The following is a 15,364-nucleotide window of genomic DNA, read 5'->3' as shown; positions in this document are numbered from 1 at the left end:
CTTTCTTTCTTTCTTTCTTTCTTTCTAGGAGTTCATATTACTTTTTGGGAAAACAATGATTATATATTACATTTTCTTTCCTTTTTAAAATAAAGATTTACTTCCTCTTCTACATGTGTTGGTTTGCCTACATTTATGTCTGCGCACCATATACAGGCTGTGCCTAAAAAGGAAGAGTTCTTTGGATCCCTATCACGGGTTACAGATGGCCGTGAGCCACCGTGTGGGTACTGAGAATCAAATCTGGGTCCTCGGGAGGAGCACCCAGTGCTCTCAACTGCTGAGCCTCTCCCCCAGCTCCTCATTCCATGTTCTCAGTCTCAGCCTCTCCTGTCTCTGTTCAGATGTCCCCAGTCCCCGTGAGTGGTCCCCTGGCACTGTCATAACTTTCCCTCCGTAGGCACACCCTTCTCATTCCTGATGCTGATGGTGGTTTCCACTTTTATTCCCTTAATAGTGCTGAAGGAAGCATGCACTGACGTGTTCTCTGCTGTGCATGTGTGTCTGCATCCCATGAGTGTGTGGGGCACGATGTGTGTGCTGTCAGACAGAGGTGTGTATGTGATCCGTCGTAGAACTGGCAGATACTGCCAGACAGTCTCCCGTGTAGGGTGTCGTAATTGGTGCCATTGGCATTTTCTTATCAATTCCACACTCCAGTAACAGTGAGTAGTTTGATGTGTCCTTCAAAGCTGGGAGATGATAAGCAGCAGGTCCCTTCGTTTCTCCTCTGAGCTAACCAGTACGTTAGGAGCTCTGTTGACCGCTCCCCCTGAACCAGGCCACCTTAGAAACCATGTGCCCAGAGCCTGTAGCTCCAGTGACCTTAGCTCTTGACTCTGAGATCCATTCCTATGATCACCTTGCTGGTGGCTCCTCCCAACGTCCTGCCAGCTACAGAGGCATCCTTCCCATGGCCTCCAGCACAGCACAGCTGGGCCACACTGATCCCAAGCAAGTGTTTGAGTGCACCTGAAGGGCTGGGTCCTAGGTGCCCACAGGGCGGGCTTTACTGCTCCTCCTCTTGGCCTACTGCTGCCCTGAGGCCCTGCCCTCCACAGCCCCACGAGTGGGAATGCCTCAAAGGAATGCTTCGTTACCCGCCACCATGTGCGGTTCTATATGAGGTCATCAGACAGTGGAGCGGCAATCCCATTTCGTCAGGAAACGACACTGACTGTGGTGTCACACAGTGATCCTGATGGACAGCCCTAGAAGTGGCCCAGTGAAGTTTCTCCCAGGATGTCCAGCACTTCTTGTCGCACATGGGCTTTTATAACACAGCACCTGGGCTGGGTGCCATTCCATTGGGTGCTGTCCCTTTCCTGAGCTGGTCCCTGCAGGAATGTGGAATGAAGCCACCTAGGAAATACAGGATATGAAGGTCCCCACAGCCTAAATATATCTTACATGCCATCGACTTTTTGCCAAGCTTTTTCCAAGGGTCTGTGCACCGGCACGTGCAGCCCTGTTCAGTGTGGCAGCCCTGGTGTGGCAGCTGCGAGGGTGTGTAGTGTGGGACAGATGAGTCGCTAGGAGGATGGACACAGCTGACATGCACCATGTGTTTGTTCCTCTCTTGTAACCAAAAGGTGCTGTCGTCACAAAAGATGGCGAGAGACAATGCTGCTTCTGAGCAGGATGGGCTCTCAGACTCCTCCTCCTCCTCCTCCGCTGCTGCCTCTCCACAACACCTTCAACACAAAGGTAAGGACAGAATTAAATGTGAGGGTAGTTTCGGTTACCAGTTCCTGTGTCGTCACACCTCCAGACTGTGGCTCTGATTCTAACCAGAAAAGTCCTTGCAGTTTATTCTCGCTGAGTGAGTGATTGCCCGGGTGCAAGGTCGCCTTGACCATAGCAGATGCCCACTTAGAGCCCTTGTTGTCCACTTTGTCTGGGGCAGAGGATGCCCAGCTCAGGCCCTGGCTGTATATGTGAGATCTGAGAAGCATTGAATTAGAAGACAGCAGTTAGGTGCGGAGGCGGGGCCGGGGTGGGGGTGGGGGTCAAGCTCAGCCTGGCTGCATAGTGTCGCCCTGTCCCAGACAGAACAGCCAAAGCTGTGTCCAGCTAGGATTCTTCTGACACAGACAGAAGGAAATGGGAAACAAACCCATTTGTCTGTTCTACAGAGCCAGGTGAACCTCCTGTGTAAGACATTGCTACCAAAGTGAACTTGAGATGAAGGAAATTGTGTTTTAATTCATCATTCCATTCTTTTTTGGAAAAGTTTATGCCTAAGGAAAAATAGAGATCCTTTTTCCTCTGAGTAAGTACAGGAATTGCCCTGTAAGCTTCTCCTTGTGCTCATTTTGGGCATGCGATAAAGCAGAAGGCATATGAGCCCCTACCCCTTCTCCCCAGCATCTGGAACCACTGGGCTTCTAGCTCTAGCCAGAACCTTCTATCTCTAATCTCCAGCTTTAATTGGGAAGGGCGGAAAGATCTGAGGCAATATTTTAGGACACCAAATCCAGACCAACTGAAAAACCAACTGAAAAATGTCCCTAACTCTAGATGTTGCTGGGAGTGTCCCCGCAGACTCTGGGATCCATCCCATGCACTGAAACAAACAAAACAAGCAAGCAAACAAAAACAGCCTTTTTTCTTATTATAGTTCTTTAGCCATTTGCTCATCATAAATGTCTTTAGGGGCCAGCAAGATGGCTCAGTGGTTAAAGGCACTTGCATGAGGATTTTTTTTTTAAAGATTTATTTATTTATTATGTACACAGTGTTCAGCCTCCATGTATGCCTGCAGGCCAGAAGAGGGCAGCCAGATCTCATTACAGATGGTTGTGAGCCACCATGTGGGTTGCTGGGAATTGAACTCAGGACCTCCAGAAGAGCGGTCAGTGCTCTTAACCTCTGAGCCATCTCTCCAGCCCCCTTGCATGAGGATTTGAGAGCGTGTGTACACACATGTACACACATACACACAAGCACACACATACGCATAAATAAATGTAATAATAAAAAATTCAACACTGCCCATGTGGCAGAGATGGCATCTGTGGGCTCATCCCCTCATGTTTAAGCTGTAAAGGAGGTGGCCAGCATGCCAGGGCAGGTAGCTCAGTGACACAAAGACCAGGAGAAGGAGGGTAGTGGCCCCTGCCAGTAGAGAAAGTTGCCGGGAGACAAAGCTGTACTCGGAGACAGGGCTGGATGTTGCCATGTGCCAGACGCACGCAGGTGGTCTGGGCTGCCCCACGACATTTGACTGAAACAACTGGTTCAAAACCATTGCTAATGGAGCTGGGGCTGCAACCCAGTTGGTAGATGCCTGCCTAGGATGTGTGACACCCTGAGTTAGTGCTGTGTGCAGTGGCACCTGGAATCCCAGCATCTGGGAAGTAGAGGCAAGACTGGAATCGAGGGTCATCTTTGGCTCCATAGAGTGTTCAGAGTCAGCCTGGGCTACATGAGACCCCATCTTAAAAATAACAGAACTGAGCTGTTAAAGTCAGTGATGATGGTTCAACTGCCAGGAATTTTATCGAGTTGGGAAGTAGATTTAAAATGCTATGTGCATTAAAGCTTCTTAGCTGATTTTCTGAGCCTGTAAAGGGTTTGTTTTGTTGTTGTTTGCTGTTTTTCAGAGTTCGCGGTTCAGTACCTTATTTATCCTCTTCAGATCCCTGGTAGGAAGTTAGGAGCAGCCTAGGTTCCAAGCTTGCCCCTAGAGAAAACTGTCAGCCAGGTGGGTGGAGGCCGTCCCTCTTCCTAGGGCACCGCAGTTACCACCCAACAAGGAGGTCCTGACAGATCTGTTTCCATCTGTATCGCTGAGATAGTTTGCTGTTTTTATGACTTAATTTGTGTGCTTCTGTAGCTGTGAGGAGCAGAGTGGAGTCAGGCGTTGGCTGTCTTTGGCTGGCAGCAGAAAACCATGACTGGGGAGGTAGGGAAGGTCACTGTGGGAGGCTAAGGGTCTTGAACTCCCTGAGGGGTTTGACTGTGGTTCTGAGACCGTGGGAGCCACTGCAGGAACTAAGGAATGAAGAGGGCAGAGAGATAGCCCAGTCAAGGTCAGGCCCCTGCCTTGTCCTGGGACCTGCTCACCACGAACTTGTGGGGACCTTGTTCTATGCTTGTGGACAAGGTGAGTAGCTAGGTTTATGAGTATACTCTTCTAGTGTGTCAAATTTTTTTTTTTTTGGCTTCTAAAACTTTCTATTTTTTCTTTTTAAATCAGATGGTAAATGCTCTGTTCTGAACCTAGAGGTAAGCTTATTTTTCAAGAATTCCTACTTTAAAAAATTAGACTTTGCGCTATCATTGTCATATATATATATATATATATATATATATATTTAACTATGTGACTTCTGTCCCTAACTCTGTGCTGTGATTCCATTTCCTGATTTGTACATGTTCAATTTCGTTTGTGTCCTTGGATAGAAACCAACTTAATCCTGGTGCATGGTCTTTTATTTCGTCGTAATAGCACGCTGTGTGAGAAGATCTTGTAAGAACTCTTTCCTGCTGCATGCTTCATTGGCTAACCCCTCTGTGGGGAGGTTTCAGAGGGGACTGGCTCAGGAGGGACGCTTGAGATGGCGTAGGGGAGAGTAGGGGGTGAGTAGAAACGCTACTGCCATGGACAGACAGACAGAGACAAGGGAGCTCCAAGGAGGGTTCAGGCCTAAGCACAAGAGAGAGACAGCAAAAGTGGGGTCTCCTTTTCAAGGCAGTCTAAGGATGGAGGAAGGGCCAAAGCACAAGCCTGCAGCCAGGCTCTCTCATCCCCAGGCAGGAGGCAGGGAGTGGAGTGGGTACATACCCACTTGGATGTAAACTCACTTCCCAGGTGAGAAATCCTGGCCCTAGGGTGCTGCTAGGGACTCGGGTAGACAGTGTCTCTGTAGGGTCCCTGTTAGTATGTGTGAGAGTGGGCTGCTGTGGAGCCTGGATTTTAACATCACATCGTGCGTAAACACACACACACTCGGGCACACTGATATTTTGAGGTACTTGGGTTTGAACCGAGTGCCCTGTGCTTGCTAGGCAAGTGTGTTATGTGTGAGCTACATCCCTAGTGGATAAACCATCGACATGACTGCCCCATGGCGTGGCTAAGGGGAAAACTTTTATTGTAGACAGGAAAGAACAGCCAGAGGCATCCGGAAGAGTCCAGAGCAGGAGAGAAAGCAGTGGATTGAACATGGCCAGCAGACTGGACTTGGCCATGAGAGAAGTGAGGGAAAGAAGTGGGGGAAGAGCAGGAGATAGAGACAAAGAGAGGAGCAAGAGAGGAGGCTGAGCGTGAGACCAAGACAGGGCCTAGCTGAAATAGACCAAGCTGGGGCCTAGCTGAAGTAGCAGGGTTTTAAGGAGAGGTGAGTAGCTGGGGGGAGGGGAGCCCCTGAGCTGGAGGAAGTTCAAGGTAGAGGAGGAGGTGAGAAGAGCTAGGTGCTTGTGGCACTGAGGGTGCTTGCAGCCAGGCCTGCGCTTTGCTATGCTAATAGGCACCACAGATAGCCAAGTGTCCCCTCTGGGGACAGAGCGGACTGCTCTGAGTTCCTGAGGAATGCTGGCTTTAGTCTAAGCACCAGAATTTGGGGAAGTGGCGGTTCCTTTGAACCTGACACTTGGCCCTTACCTGATACGCTTTAAACAGGAGGGACTGCCCCTCTTCCAAAGTCTAGTAACGGAGACCACTTAGGAAGAGTAAGAAATCGCGTCTGTAATTTCTACAATGGTGGGCAATTTAATAACCAAGTGGGAAGCATGGAAATAAGTCCCCGCTGAAGTCTCTAGATTTAGGGATGTAAAAGTTCATCCTTTTCCACCGGATGTGGGTCATACTGTAACCCCAGCAGCTGGGCTTCATCCCAGCGGGAGCTTCATGAGTTCATGGGTCACAAGCTAAAGCGCAGCTCCTGTCTCAGATAATAGGACAAAAGCTCACTCTGATTCTCAGACTTACAACCTTACCCGCTTTCCAGCGGGAACTAAAATCTCAGCCCGGCCTCCACATGTAGTGGGAAAGCTACTGGCAGCTCCCAGCCTTCTCTTGCTTCTCAGTTTCCAGATTGAGAGGCAAGTGTGACTGTTTTCCCAGCAGTCAGAGCTCAGCTGTGCTACAGTCAGTGGGTCCCCGCCAAGGCCCTGCACTCACAGCGTGTCACTGAGTACCTGCACCAAGACGGAAAGACAGCCGGAAAGACAGCCAAGAGCCCACCAGGAGAGGCTGCTCCTGAATGTTTGGCCTCACTCAGCACCAGTCCACTGTGGGAGATGCTCACACCGTCTCATCCTCTGCCCTTTCTTCCTTAGGATGAGAAAGTGCCGTTGCGTGAAAAACCTCCTCCCTCTCCAGGTACTGGCTTTTTGGAGTTCACTGCAAGGGGCCATGCTTAGTGTCTGCAGGGTACCCAGGATAGTCTCATCTGAGGAAAGTTTGCAACTCCCCTGAAGGCTCTGCATCCGTCTGCCCCTGTGGTTAGGTTCGAGGAAGATGTTAGTCACTGAATATTAGTTGGGCACAGGGTGGGCCTGTGGGAGAGCTCAGGACCTGGGGTGACGGTGGGCCCATAGGACGGGTTGGAGTCCTTGTGTGAGAGGTGACCCTGTGGGGTGTGCTGGAGGTCTGGGTGTTGGTGAGTACAAACAAGGGCTCTTCTTGAGGCCTGCCTCTCTGCGAGGCTGACCTGTGCAGTCCGGGAAGCAGCCGCTTGCAGAGTAGATTTGTGGTTTGGGGCTGTTCTGTCTCCCATCACTCATCTGAAAGCACTCTTTTGTCTTATTTGGATTGACTACATTATTGCTCTTTCTTGGGGACTTTGGTTGTGTTCTGAGACAATACTGGCTCCCTGACTACCAACCGGCTCATAGGCTCTTTCTCCACTGAGAGTGGTCCATTGCGCAGCCGTCTGGATTTCGGGTGTTCATCATACAGATTTGGAAGATGCTCCAAGTAGGAGCCTCAAACCTTCACATGCACACTGGCACCTGTGTGTTCACACCAAGCATGCTCACATCATGTGCACGCGATGATTATAAAATTAACAAGAGCCAAATTCAGGGAAACAAAAAGACGTATTCAATATGGCCACTTTAGGGAAAGACAAGGAATTCCAGTGGCAATCCTGCAAAACACAAGCACAGCTGGGTTTTCGGTAGAGGCCAGAGTTAGTGATCTCCAGCTGCGTGGGAAAAGTCTGGCTCCTCCCTGGCTGCATCACCCTTCAGCCTTGCCCTTCTCCCAGCCTGAGATTCCTGCTGGGGTTTCCCAGTCACTAGGGTCCATTGCTTGCATGGTCTGATAGCCAAAGTGAGGGACACACGGTCTCTTTAGCATCAGGCCCCGCCCCTACCAAGCAGTAACTACCTCATGTAGTGGGCCTTTGCCTGATGCACAACACACAGGACCTGCGGGGCTAAGGAAACTGAGCTCTCTTCTCACAGGGGATAAGAGGTAATTTATTCTGAGCCATGAGTGACCCAGGCCTGAGAACATGGGTTGACATTCTCCAGTAGGGAAGCAGTTATATGAACTTAATAGTCACTGAGTGCTGCCATAAATCAAGGCCTTTACCAGATGCTCTGAGCAGGTGGGCTAGCGGCAGAGCCAGGAAACCCCTGCCATTGGCCCAGATGCTGTCTGAAAGCATCATTAGCCTCTGCAGTGGTGTGGGCCAGTGCGTCACTGCCCAGAGGATTACCTGATAGTCCAAAGGATGCTAAGCCTGCAGGGTAGAGGTTCCTCCCTGCCTCCTCTGGCCCCGCCTCCTCCCTTCCTGCTACCCTCTGTACCTTCCCCTGGGCACCCGACTTCTCAGACACCAGGGACAGGGCCCCAGGCCTAATGTGACCTAGTTGCTTACGTGGCTTTGGAGTAAAGTGTCAAGTGTTTTAATGTGCAGTGCTCACTTCCGTTATGTTTGTTTACCCTGCAGATGGAGCCGCTAGAGTACATCAGAGATACACAGAACTAACCAAAGAAAAGTTTGAGGAATTAAAAGAAGAAACCATGCATCTACACGCCGCAAACCAATCTCTCAGCCTTGAACTGAGTGCGACGAGACAAGCAATGAAGGACCTAGAGCTGAGGCTGAAGAGGGTGGAGAAAGACAACAGGAAGCTGAAAGAGGCAGAAAAGACATCCTCTCAGGAAGGTGCGGCCCGGGACGTCATTACTAGGGGACCGGCAATTGGAGAATCTACTTCCTGTTGTATATCGATATGCATGGATATTTATGTTGTAATATTTAAGACCCTTCATTAGTACCCTTATGCTTATTGAATTTTGATTTTATCTGCTGTAGCTTATATATATAAGTTATCCATATACATATAAGTTATATATATTTATGTACAGTTCATTACCAGGGAACAAAAAGACCGACTAGTAGTTTATATAAAATCTTGGTGACTTTGATATGATTGACTCTAGTGTGATATGAAGTTGATGTTTTTCAGTGGTCACACCTGAATTACTTTGCCTAAGGAAGCAAGGCCAAGACCTGGTGGATGAAAACGAGGGCTTGAAGATGATCGTTCATCGTTTGAACGTAGAGCTCAGCCGCTACCAAACAAAATTCAGGCATTTGTCTGAGGAGGAGGTAATGTTTGTTTGACTTTAGCCTTTACTGTTGAATGGATCTCTGGTTCTTGAGAGCTTCTTGGGAACTCATGCCTTTAATCCCAGCACATGGGACACAGAGGCAGGCGGATGTCTGTGAGTTTGAGGCCAGCCTGGTCTACAGAAAGAGTTCCAGGACAGCCAGGCTACACAGAGAAACCCTGTCTTGGAAAAAAAGAAAACTTATTTGAGAGTGCCTGGCGTGCATGCACACACACACACACACACACACACACACACACGCGCACGCACGCACGCACGCACGCACGCGCACATGCACGCACGCATGCACGCACGTGCGCGCACAGCCTGTCACCCAGTATTTATTCTGGAGCTTGAGGCCCGCCCTGGGGCTACATACTGAGTTCAAGGGTTGTCTGAACTACACGTTGAGACATTGCCTTTAAGGAAAAGAAAAGAGGGGTCTGGAGAGATGGCTCACAGTTAAGAACACTTCCTGGTGTGGTTCAGTTCCCAGCACCCACATCGGGTAGTTCACAGCAGCCTGTAACTCCAGCTGTAGGTTTCGACAGCCTCTTTGGGCCTCTTGAGAGCACTGCACTCACGCACACATATACATGGGCACACGTAATTTAAAATAAAAGTAAGCTTTAAAGAAAAACATTTTCGTTGGCTTGTTTTTTTGTTTTTTGTTTGAGACAGGCTTTCTCTGTCTAGCCCTGGCTGTCCTGGAACTTGCTCTATAGACCAGGCTGGCTTTGAACTCATAGAGATCCACCTGCTGCTGGGGGCATAATTAGCTATTCCATCAAAAATGCCACAAAATATTAGTTTCTCCCTCATGGCTACAGCGGGTATCTGATAGGAACAACTCAAGGGGGCAGAGGTCTATACTGGGTCATGGTTCAGGGGCTGCAGCCCACCGTGGCGAGGGGGCACAGGTCTATACTGTCTCACGGTTTAGGGGCTCCAGCCCACCATGGCGAGGGGCACAGGTCTATACTGTCTCACGGTTCAGGAGCTCCAGCCCACCCTGACGAGGGGCACAGGTCTATACTGGCTCCTGGTTCAGGAGTGGCAGCCACCTTGGCAGGGGAGGCTGCTGCTGAAGCACAGCAAGACTTGTTACATCCCTGCAGGTCAGGAAATGGAGAGGCAGACTGGCAGCGGGGCTACTCTGCCATGCTCCAGGCCTGTCCCTGACCCCATGTCTTGTTGGCGGGGTCCCACCTCCTACAGTTCTTCAGCCTCCACAGACAGCTCCGTCAGATTGTGACCAAGTACTCGGGCCTGAGCTGTGGCAGCAGTCCAGACTCAAACCACAGACAGCAGGAACCCAAAGCACGGGGCCATTCCCTCTCCTTCACTGGTTTACATCCTGATTCTGGGGATTTGCCTACTTTGAACAGTTCACAGAAATGTGAATTGCATTATTCGTAGCCTTTTGTTGTGACTGATTTCTTTCATTTTGCATGATACTACTGTCTCCTTTTTAGTGCTGCTGGTAATTGAACCCTGGTTCTTGTATGGCTAGGCAGGCACTCTACTAACTCCAGTGTTATTTCTTTCTTTCTAAGGAAGGGTCTCAGACTGCAGCCCAGGCAGGGACTCACTATGTAGCTCAGGTTGGCCTCAGTTGCAGCAGGAGCCTCCTACCTCAGCTTCCCAAGTGCTGGGATTATAGGCATGCACCATCACACCAGCTCCAAGTGTGAACGTTTTAATAACAAAGTTAAGCTGGGGGAGTTCACATGATCCAAAACACATCGCCTTACCATGTCTTCTGTAGGCTGTGGGTGGGGCAGAGCAAGTGGGCCCAGGGACAGCTCGCTGCCACTCCTGTTGTTGCCCCTTGCATCCCCCACTCCATACACTTTCATGTGACCCATGCAAAGGCCACATTTTCTATGGCATTTTTCCTAGTCCCTCTCTCCAGATGTGAGCTCCCTTTTGCTTATTATGGGAAAGGGGAACATGTGTACAGTCGTGTGTGTGTGTGTGTATGTGTATGCACGCATGTGTGTGCGTGTGTGTTTGTAGGTAGGTGCTCATGCACGGGTATACATGAAGAAGCCTAAGAAGAATGTGTCTTTTCCCTCCCTCCCTCCCTCCCTCTTCCACTCCTTTTTTCCTTTGTCCTTCCTTCCTCCCTTCTTTCTTCTTCCCATCCTTCCTTTCTCTTCATGTGGAAACTTGAAATCTAGAGTAGTCTGAATGTTGAAACGGTGTTGTATGTCTGTGTTAGTTCCTAAGTTTTATATAGAACTGTTAACTGAATGAATGTTTGTTCTTAGGTAACTTGTTGCTGTATTTCAGGGACTAGAGTGTTGCTCTCAAACACTCCCCGTGTGTATGCACACACATGCACACAAGCAGAGAAGGATGGTGTCTGTTCTAGACTAAGAATGTCTGTCTCCCACTTGACTTCAGGAACAGCTTGATCATGTCTTCCATGTATGCTTTGTTTTCAGAGTTCCCGCATCGAAGGCCTCCCATCAAAGGGCCCTATACCCCCCTGGTTGGTAAGCGAAAGTTATTTACTCTCAGGCCCATAGTCTCTGGCTCTACTAAGAACCATTTCAGAATTAGTGTGTTTTCTTCCTATTCTAAAAACATGATGAAGCCGGGTGGTGGTGGCGCATGCCTTGCATCCCAGCACTTGGGAGGCAGAAGCAGGCAGATCTCTGTGAGTTCTGCCTGGTCTACAGAACAAATTCCAGGACTGGCACCATTGCTTCGATGAAACCCTGTCTTGAAAAACAAAAAACAAACAAACAAACAAAAATCCATGATGAGCCGGGTCGTAGTGTCGCCACTAGAGAGGCAGAGGCAGGTGTATTTCTGAGTTCAAGGCCAGCCTGGTCCACAGGAAAAAATCCAGCACAGCTAGGGCTACATAGAGAAACCCTATCTTAAAATAACAAACAAAAGAACCAAAACAGCACAACCAAACGGTTGTGTTGCAGTGTAAGAAGTAGTAATGCTAATCAGCCTTTACTTCATTCCTCCGTCCACAGCTGGATATAAGGTACCTCTCACCGCTGCTGCTGGCTTATGAAGACAGAATGAAAGAGAAGGACGTGCTCATCACCACGCTGGAGGTAGGTCGGCGGGTGTCCCCGAGACAAACCGTTTCAGATAGAACCATTCAGACTGCAGAAACAGCTCGAAGGGAAACGTGCCAATGTGGTGTGTACTCCGGTGTCTGTTGAGGGAAGGAGCGTGGTAGGATGGCTGGAGGGAAAGAGGCAGAGAAGGAAGGAAGGCATGTTGGGCAGAGCTGGAGGGGTGGGCGGTGCTAGGAGAGATGGCGGGATGCAGTGGCTTTGGGAAGCTGTGGTCCGACGACAGGCAGTCCCCTGCGTGTGGAGATCCTGGGAGGCAGAGGAGGAGCAGGGTGGTACATCACCTGTGACTCTGAGCTTATGGACGCCAGTGTTAGAGCAGACGCTGGGCAAAGGGAGACCATGCTCAGGGTGTTTTAGGGAATCCTAACACTCCTGGGTCGCAGGAAGCACCAACCCCAGAGGCGCATCATGATCGAGTTGCTTGGCAGTATTAAAAACAAGAATTTGTCCATTTCTGTTTGCTCACTATTTCCTGAGAATAGCAGCCATTCCAACTATAAGGAGACCAGGTCTGGGCGTCATCAACCCCCCTGGGCCCTTCTGTGCCTCACACTTCTGAGGTCTTCACTCTGAGGCCAAGTATTGGCAGGATCCCGGGAGAGAAGAGTTGGTCTCTAAGGAGTCCCGATTGGGACAGAGCCCAACAGCCTGGTCTTCAGTCATGCCTCCATTACCTGCCCCATCCCATGAATACCCATGACATACCACTGAACGTTGGATTTTTAAGAGCATTGTCTTTTGTTCACTAACCAAAAATCAATCATAAAATTTCCATTTAGGTGTTCTTTTTAAATAAGGGGTCATCTCATATTTTCTATAAAGACCTAATTACTATTTTTTTTTTTTTGGTTTTTCGAGACAGGGTTTCTCTGTGGCTTTGGAGCCTGTCCTGGAACTAGCTCTGTAGACCAGACTGGTCTCGAACTCACAGAGATCCGCCTGCCTCTGCCTCCCGAGTGCTGGGATTAAAGGCGTGCGCCACCATCGCCCGGCTTATAAAGACCCAATTAATAAATATTGCCGACTTTGTGGGCTTTTGTAGCATGACAGCAGCCCTGGATGGCATGCTAATGACGGGTGGGACCGTGTTCTCATAAAACTCAGTAAAAACTAACAACTGGGGCTGGAGAGATGGCTCAGAGGTTAAGAGCACTGACTGCTCTTCCAGAGGTCCTGAGTTCAATTCCCAGCAACCACATGGTGGCTCACAGCCATCTGTACTGAGATCTGGTGCCCTTTTCTGGCATACAAGCATACATGGAAGGAATGTTGAACACATAATAAATAAATAAATAAATAAATAAATCTTAAAAAAAACCAAAAAACTAACAGCTGACCCGATGGCTTCAGTTTGACAAGACACTTACAATATATACATAAAGAGCCGTGTGGACTGCCAGCCGCAATTGAGTGTTCTGGCTGAAGGTGAGGGGAGGGAGCATCTCAACAATGTTGCCTTTGTAGCCCCTGCCTGCACAGTGCCCTGGGTTCATTCAGTACCGTAGGGTCGGTCGGCAAGAGACTATTTCACGACACCCAAGGTCCCCACCAAGTCTGCACAAGACACCGCATGTCAGCTGGGACACCACAGTGAGACCCGGGTCAGGAACCCAAATCTGCCCATGTTGCCTATGTCAGGGTGTCGGGCTGAGCAGGCTGCTCCCTCTGAGTTGGGGGCTGTCTGTGCTCTGCACAGGACAAGGTTAGGAGACCTCTGCACTAACACCCTTACCTGTTCACAGGCTTTAATCTAGGACCAAAAGTTCCTTTTATATAAAAACTCCAATTTACCTACAGAGTGAGTTCTAGGACAGCCGGGACTTCACAGAGAAACCCTGTCTTGAAAAACCAAACCAAAACAAAACAAATACTCCAATTTACCCTCTAAAGTCTAAACAAAGAAAACCAGTCTCTGGTTGTTTTGGTTTTTTTGTTTTTTTCTTCTGAGCCCTTCCTTTAAAGTCTCCAGTTGTTTGTCAGTTACAGCAAAGTGGCTTCAGGTTAGTGGTCGACCCCTTAACACCCAAGTTCTGCCCTGTGTGTCGGTGACTTGGCTGTTCTCCCAGGAAGCTGTGCTCCTGAGCCCAGGGAGGGGCTCTAGAACCTGGAGGCTAAACTTGGAGCTAGAGCATGACTCGGCCATTGCAATGGCCGTCACCTTTGATTTCCCCAAGCAGCAGCATCCTAGCTGATACTGAATGTGTTCATGTGGGTGACGGTTTCCATGCGTTTCATTTCAGGAGGAAATGAAAACCTTTAGGATGCGAGTCCAGGAAGTGGTGAAGGAAAATGAAGGATTGCACCAGCAGTTAAATAAGAGTAGCCCCGTTACCAGCGAGGAATGGCAAGTGGTATTTGCTAACTTACAACACAGTAGGGACAGGCTTTGTGATGTCACTGAATGCATAAATGCAATTTGTTTTTTAAAAATTAAGCGCTTTACCCAAAGCCCATACAACTCAGTGAGCCTCTGTACAGTTAGAATAGACATTCGGGACGGATGCTTGTAGCTACACAGTTACAGTTTTACCCTTTCCAGATCCAGTGTATTTTATGCAGATGTCCACCCTCCAAAGCCAGAAAGTCCATGACAGAATTAGAACAAGAAAAATAATTCATGTCCACTGCATGCATTCACAGTCAGGTCATGTTATGTTATGGTGTGTGATGTTTTTATTTGTTTACAACTGTTATGCGCAAGTTTCTGGTCCCCAAATGAATTCATGGAGCTGGATTCCGATGCAGATTACATGAGGGTTTTTAATAGTATTCAGTTTGGACCACACCTCCACCTACGCAGTGGGTGAGGGAAGTGCAGTCCCGAACCCAGGGAAGAGGCAGACTTTTGAAGGGGAAACTCCGCAATCAGGAGAGAGGTCACACAGGGAGCTCTAATTAGCCTTGACCTCTGTAGTCTTTCCAAGTGCTCGGCTGGCAGTCACGTGCCAGCACACCTAGCTCTAAATTAGTATTTTAGTGATAGTTATTATTATTACTACTACTATTATTCCTTTGGCCAGGTGTGGGATGGTGCAACCTTTAATCCCAGTTACTCAAACAGAGGCAGGAGGATTTCTGTGAGTTGGAGGCCAGTCTGGTCTACTTAGGGAGTTCCAGGTCAGCCAAGGCTACATAGTGAGGCCCTGTCTCCAAACAAACAAAACAAGGAAACACATTTAAACAGGACCCTGGGTCTATACCTCAGTGGTGAGCTCTTTGTTCTCAGCCCAGGCCTTGGGTTCAGTCCATAGCACTGCAAAAAACTAAAACTAAATGGGTAAGCAAATAAAGCAATACTTTTTCTAATTTCTGGTTCTCAAGCCAGAAGCTCATTTGCTCTGCCCGATTGTGCTCATATTCTGAAGCAGCGCCTTCCTCTGGGGCCGCTACGACACTTAGTTGCCCTGCCAGTAGGAAGACCTGGCCAAGGCTGCTCAGAGCTGAAACCACCACTACCCTGCTCTGTTTCCAGTGCTGCCCCTCCCTGCAGCCTGCACACAGCCTGCTCACGGTGCGCCATGACCTGCCATGGTGCAACGCAGTCTGCTCACAGTGCTGCAGTCTGCCCATGGTGCAGCACATTCAGCTCAGGCTCGGTGCAATGAGCACAGCCTGCTCACAGTGCTGCAGTCTGCTCAAGGGCAGCAGGACCTGCCCATGGTGCAGCATGGTCTGCTCAGGC

At 49.3% G+C, this 15,364-nt stretch overlaps 1 protein-coding gene across 1 annotated transcript in view; it reads left to right on the top strand.

The window, feature by feature from the left end:
- The window catches only part of Cep89 (centrosomal protein 89), a 40,674-nt gene that overhangs the window by 9,348 nt on the left and 15,962 nt on the right, over positions 1–15,364 (top strand). The window contains exons 5-12 of the mRNA XM_013354208.1: positions 1,593–1,707; positions 4,202–4,230; positions 6,286–6,328; positions 7,908–8,126; positions 8,431–8,573; positions 11,026–11,076; positions 11,572–11,655; positions 13,923–14,026. Of these exons, the coding sequence (XP_013209662.1) occupies positions 1,593–1,707; positions 4,202–4,230; positions 6,286–6,328; positions 7,908–8,126; positions 8,431–8,573; positions 11,026–11,076; positions 11,572–11,655; positions 13,923–14,026 (788 nt within the window). The remainder of the gene's footprint in view (positions 1–1,592; positions 1,708–4,201; positions 4,231–6,285; positions 6,329–7,907; positions 8,127–8,430; positions 8,574–11,025; positions 11,077–11,571; positions 11,656–13,922; positions 14,027–15,364) is intronic.

The sequence above is a fragment of the Microtus ochrogaster genome, unplaced genomic scaffold (assembly GCF_000317375.1).
Source record: "Microtus ochrogaster isolate Prairie Vole_2 unplaced genomic scaffold, MicOch1.0 UNK32, whole genome shotgun sequence".
In the NCBI taxonomy this organism is placed as follows: Eukaryota; Metazoa; Chordata; class Mammalia; order Rodentia; family Cricetidae; genus Microtus; species Microtus ochrogaster.
Note: the sequence above shows the minus strand (reverse complement) of the source record. Positions and strands in the feature narration are given on the sequence as shown.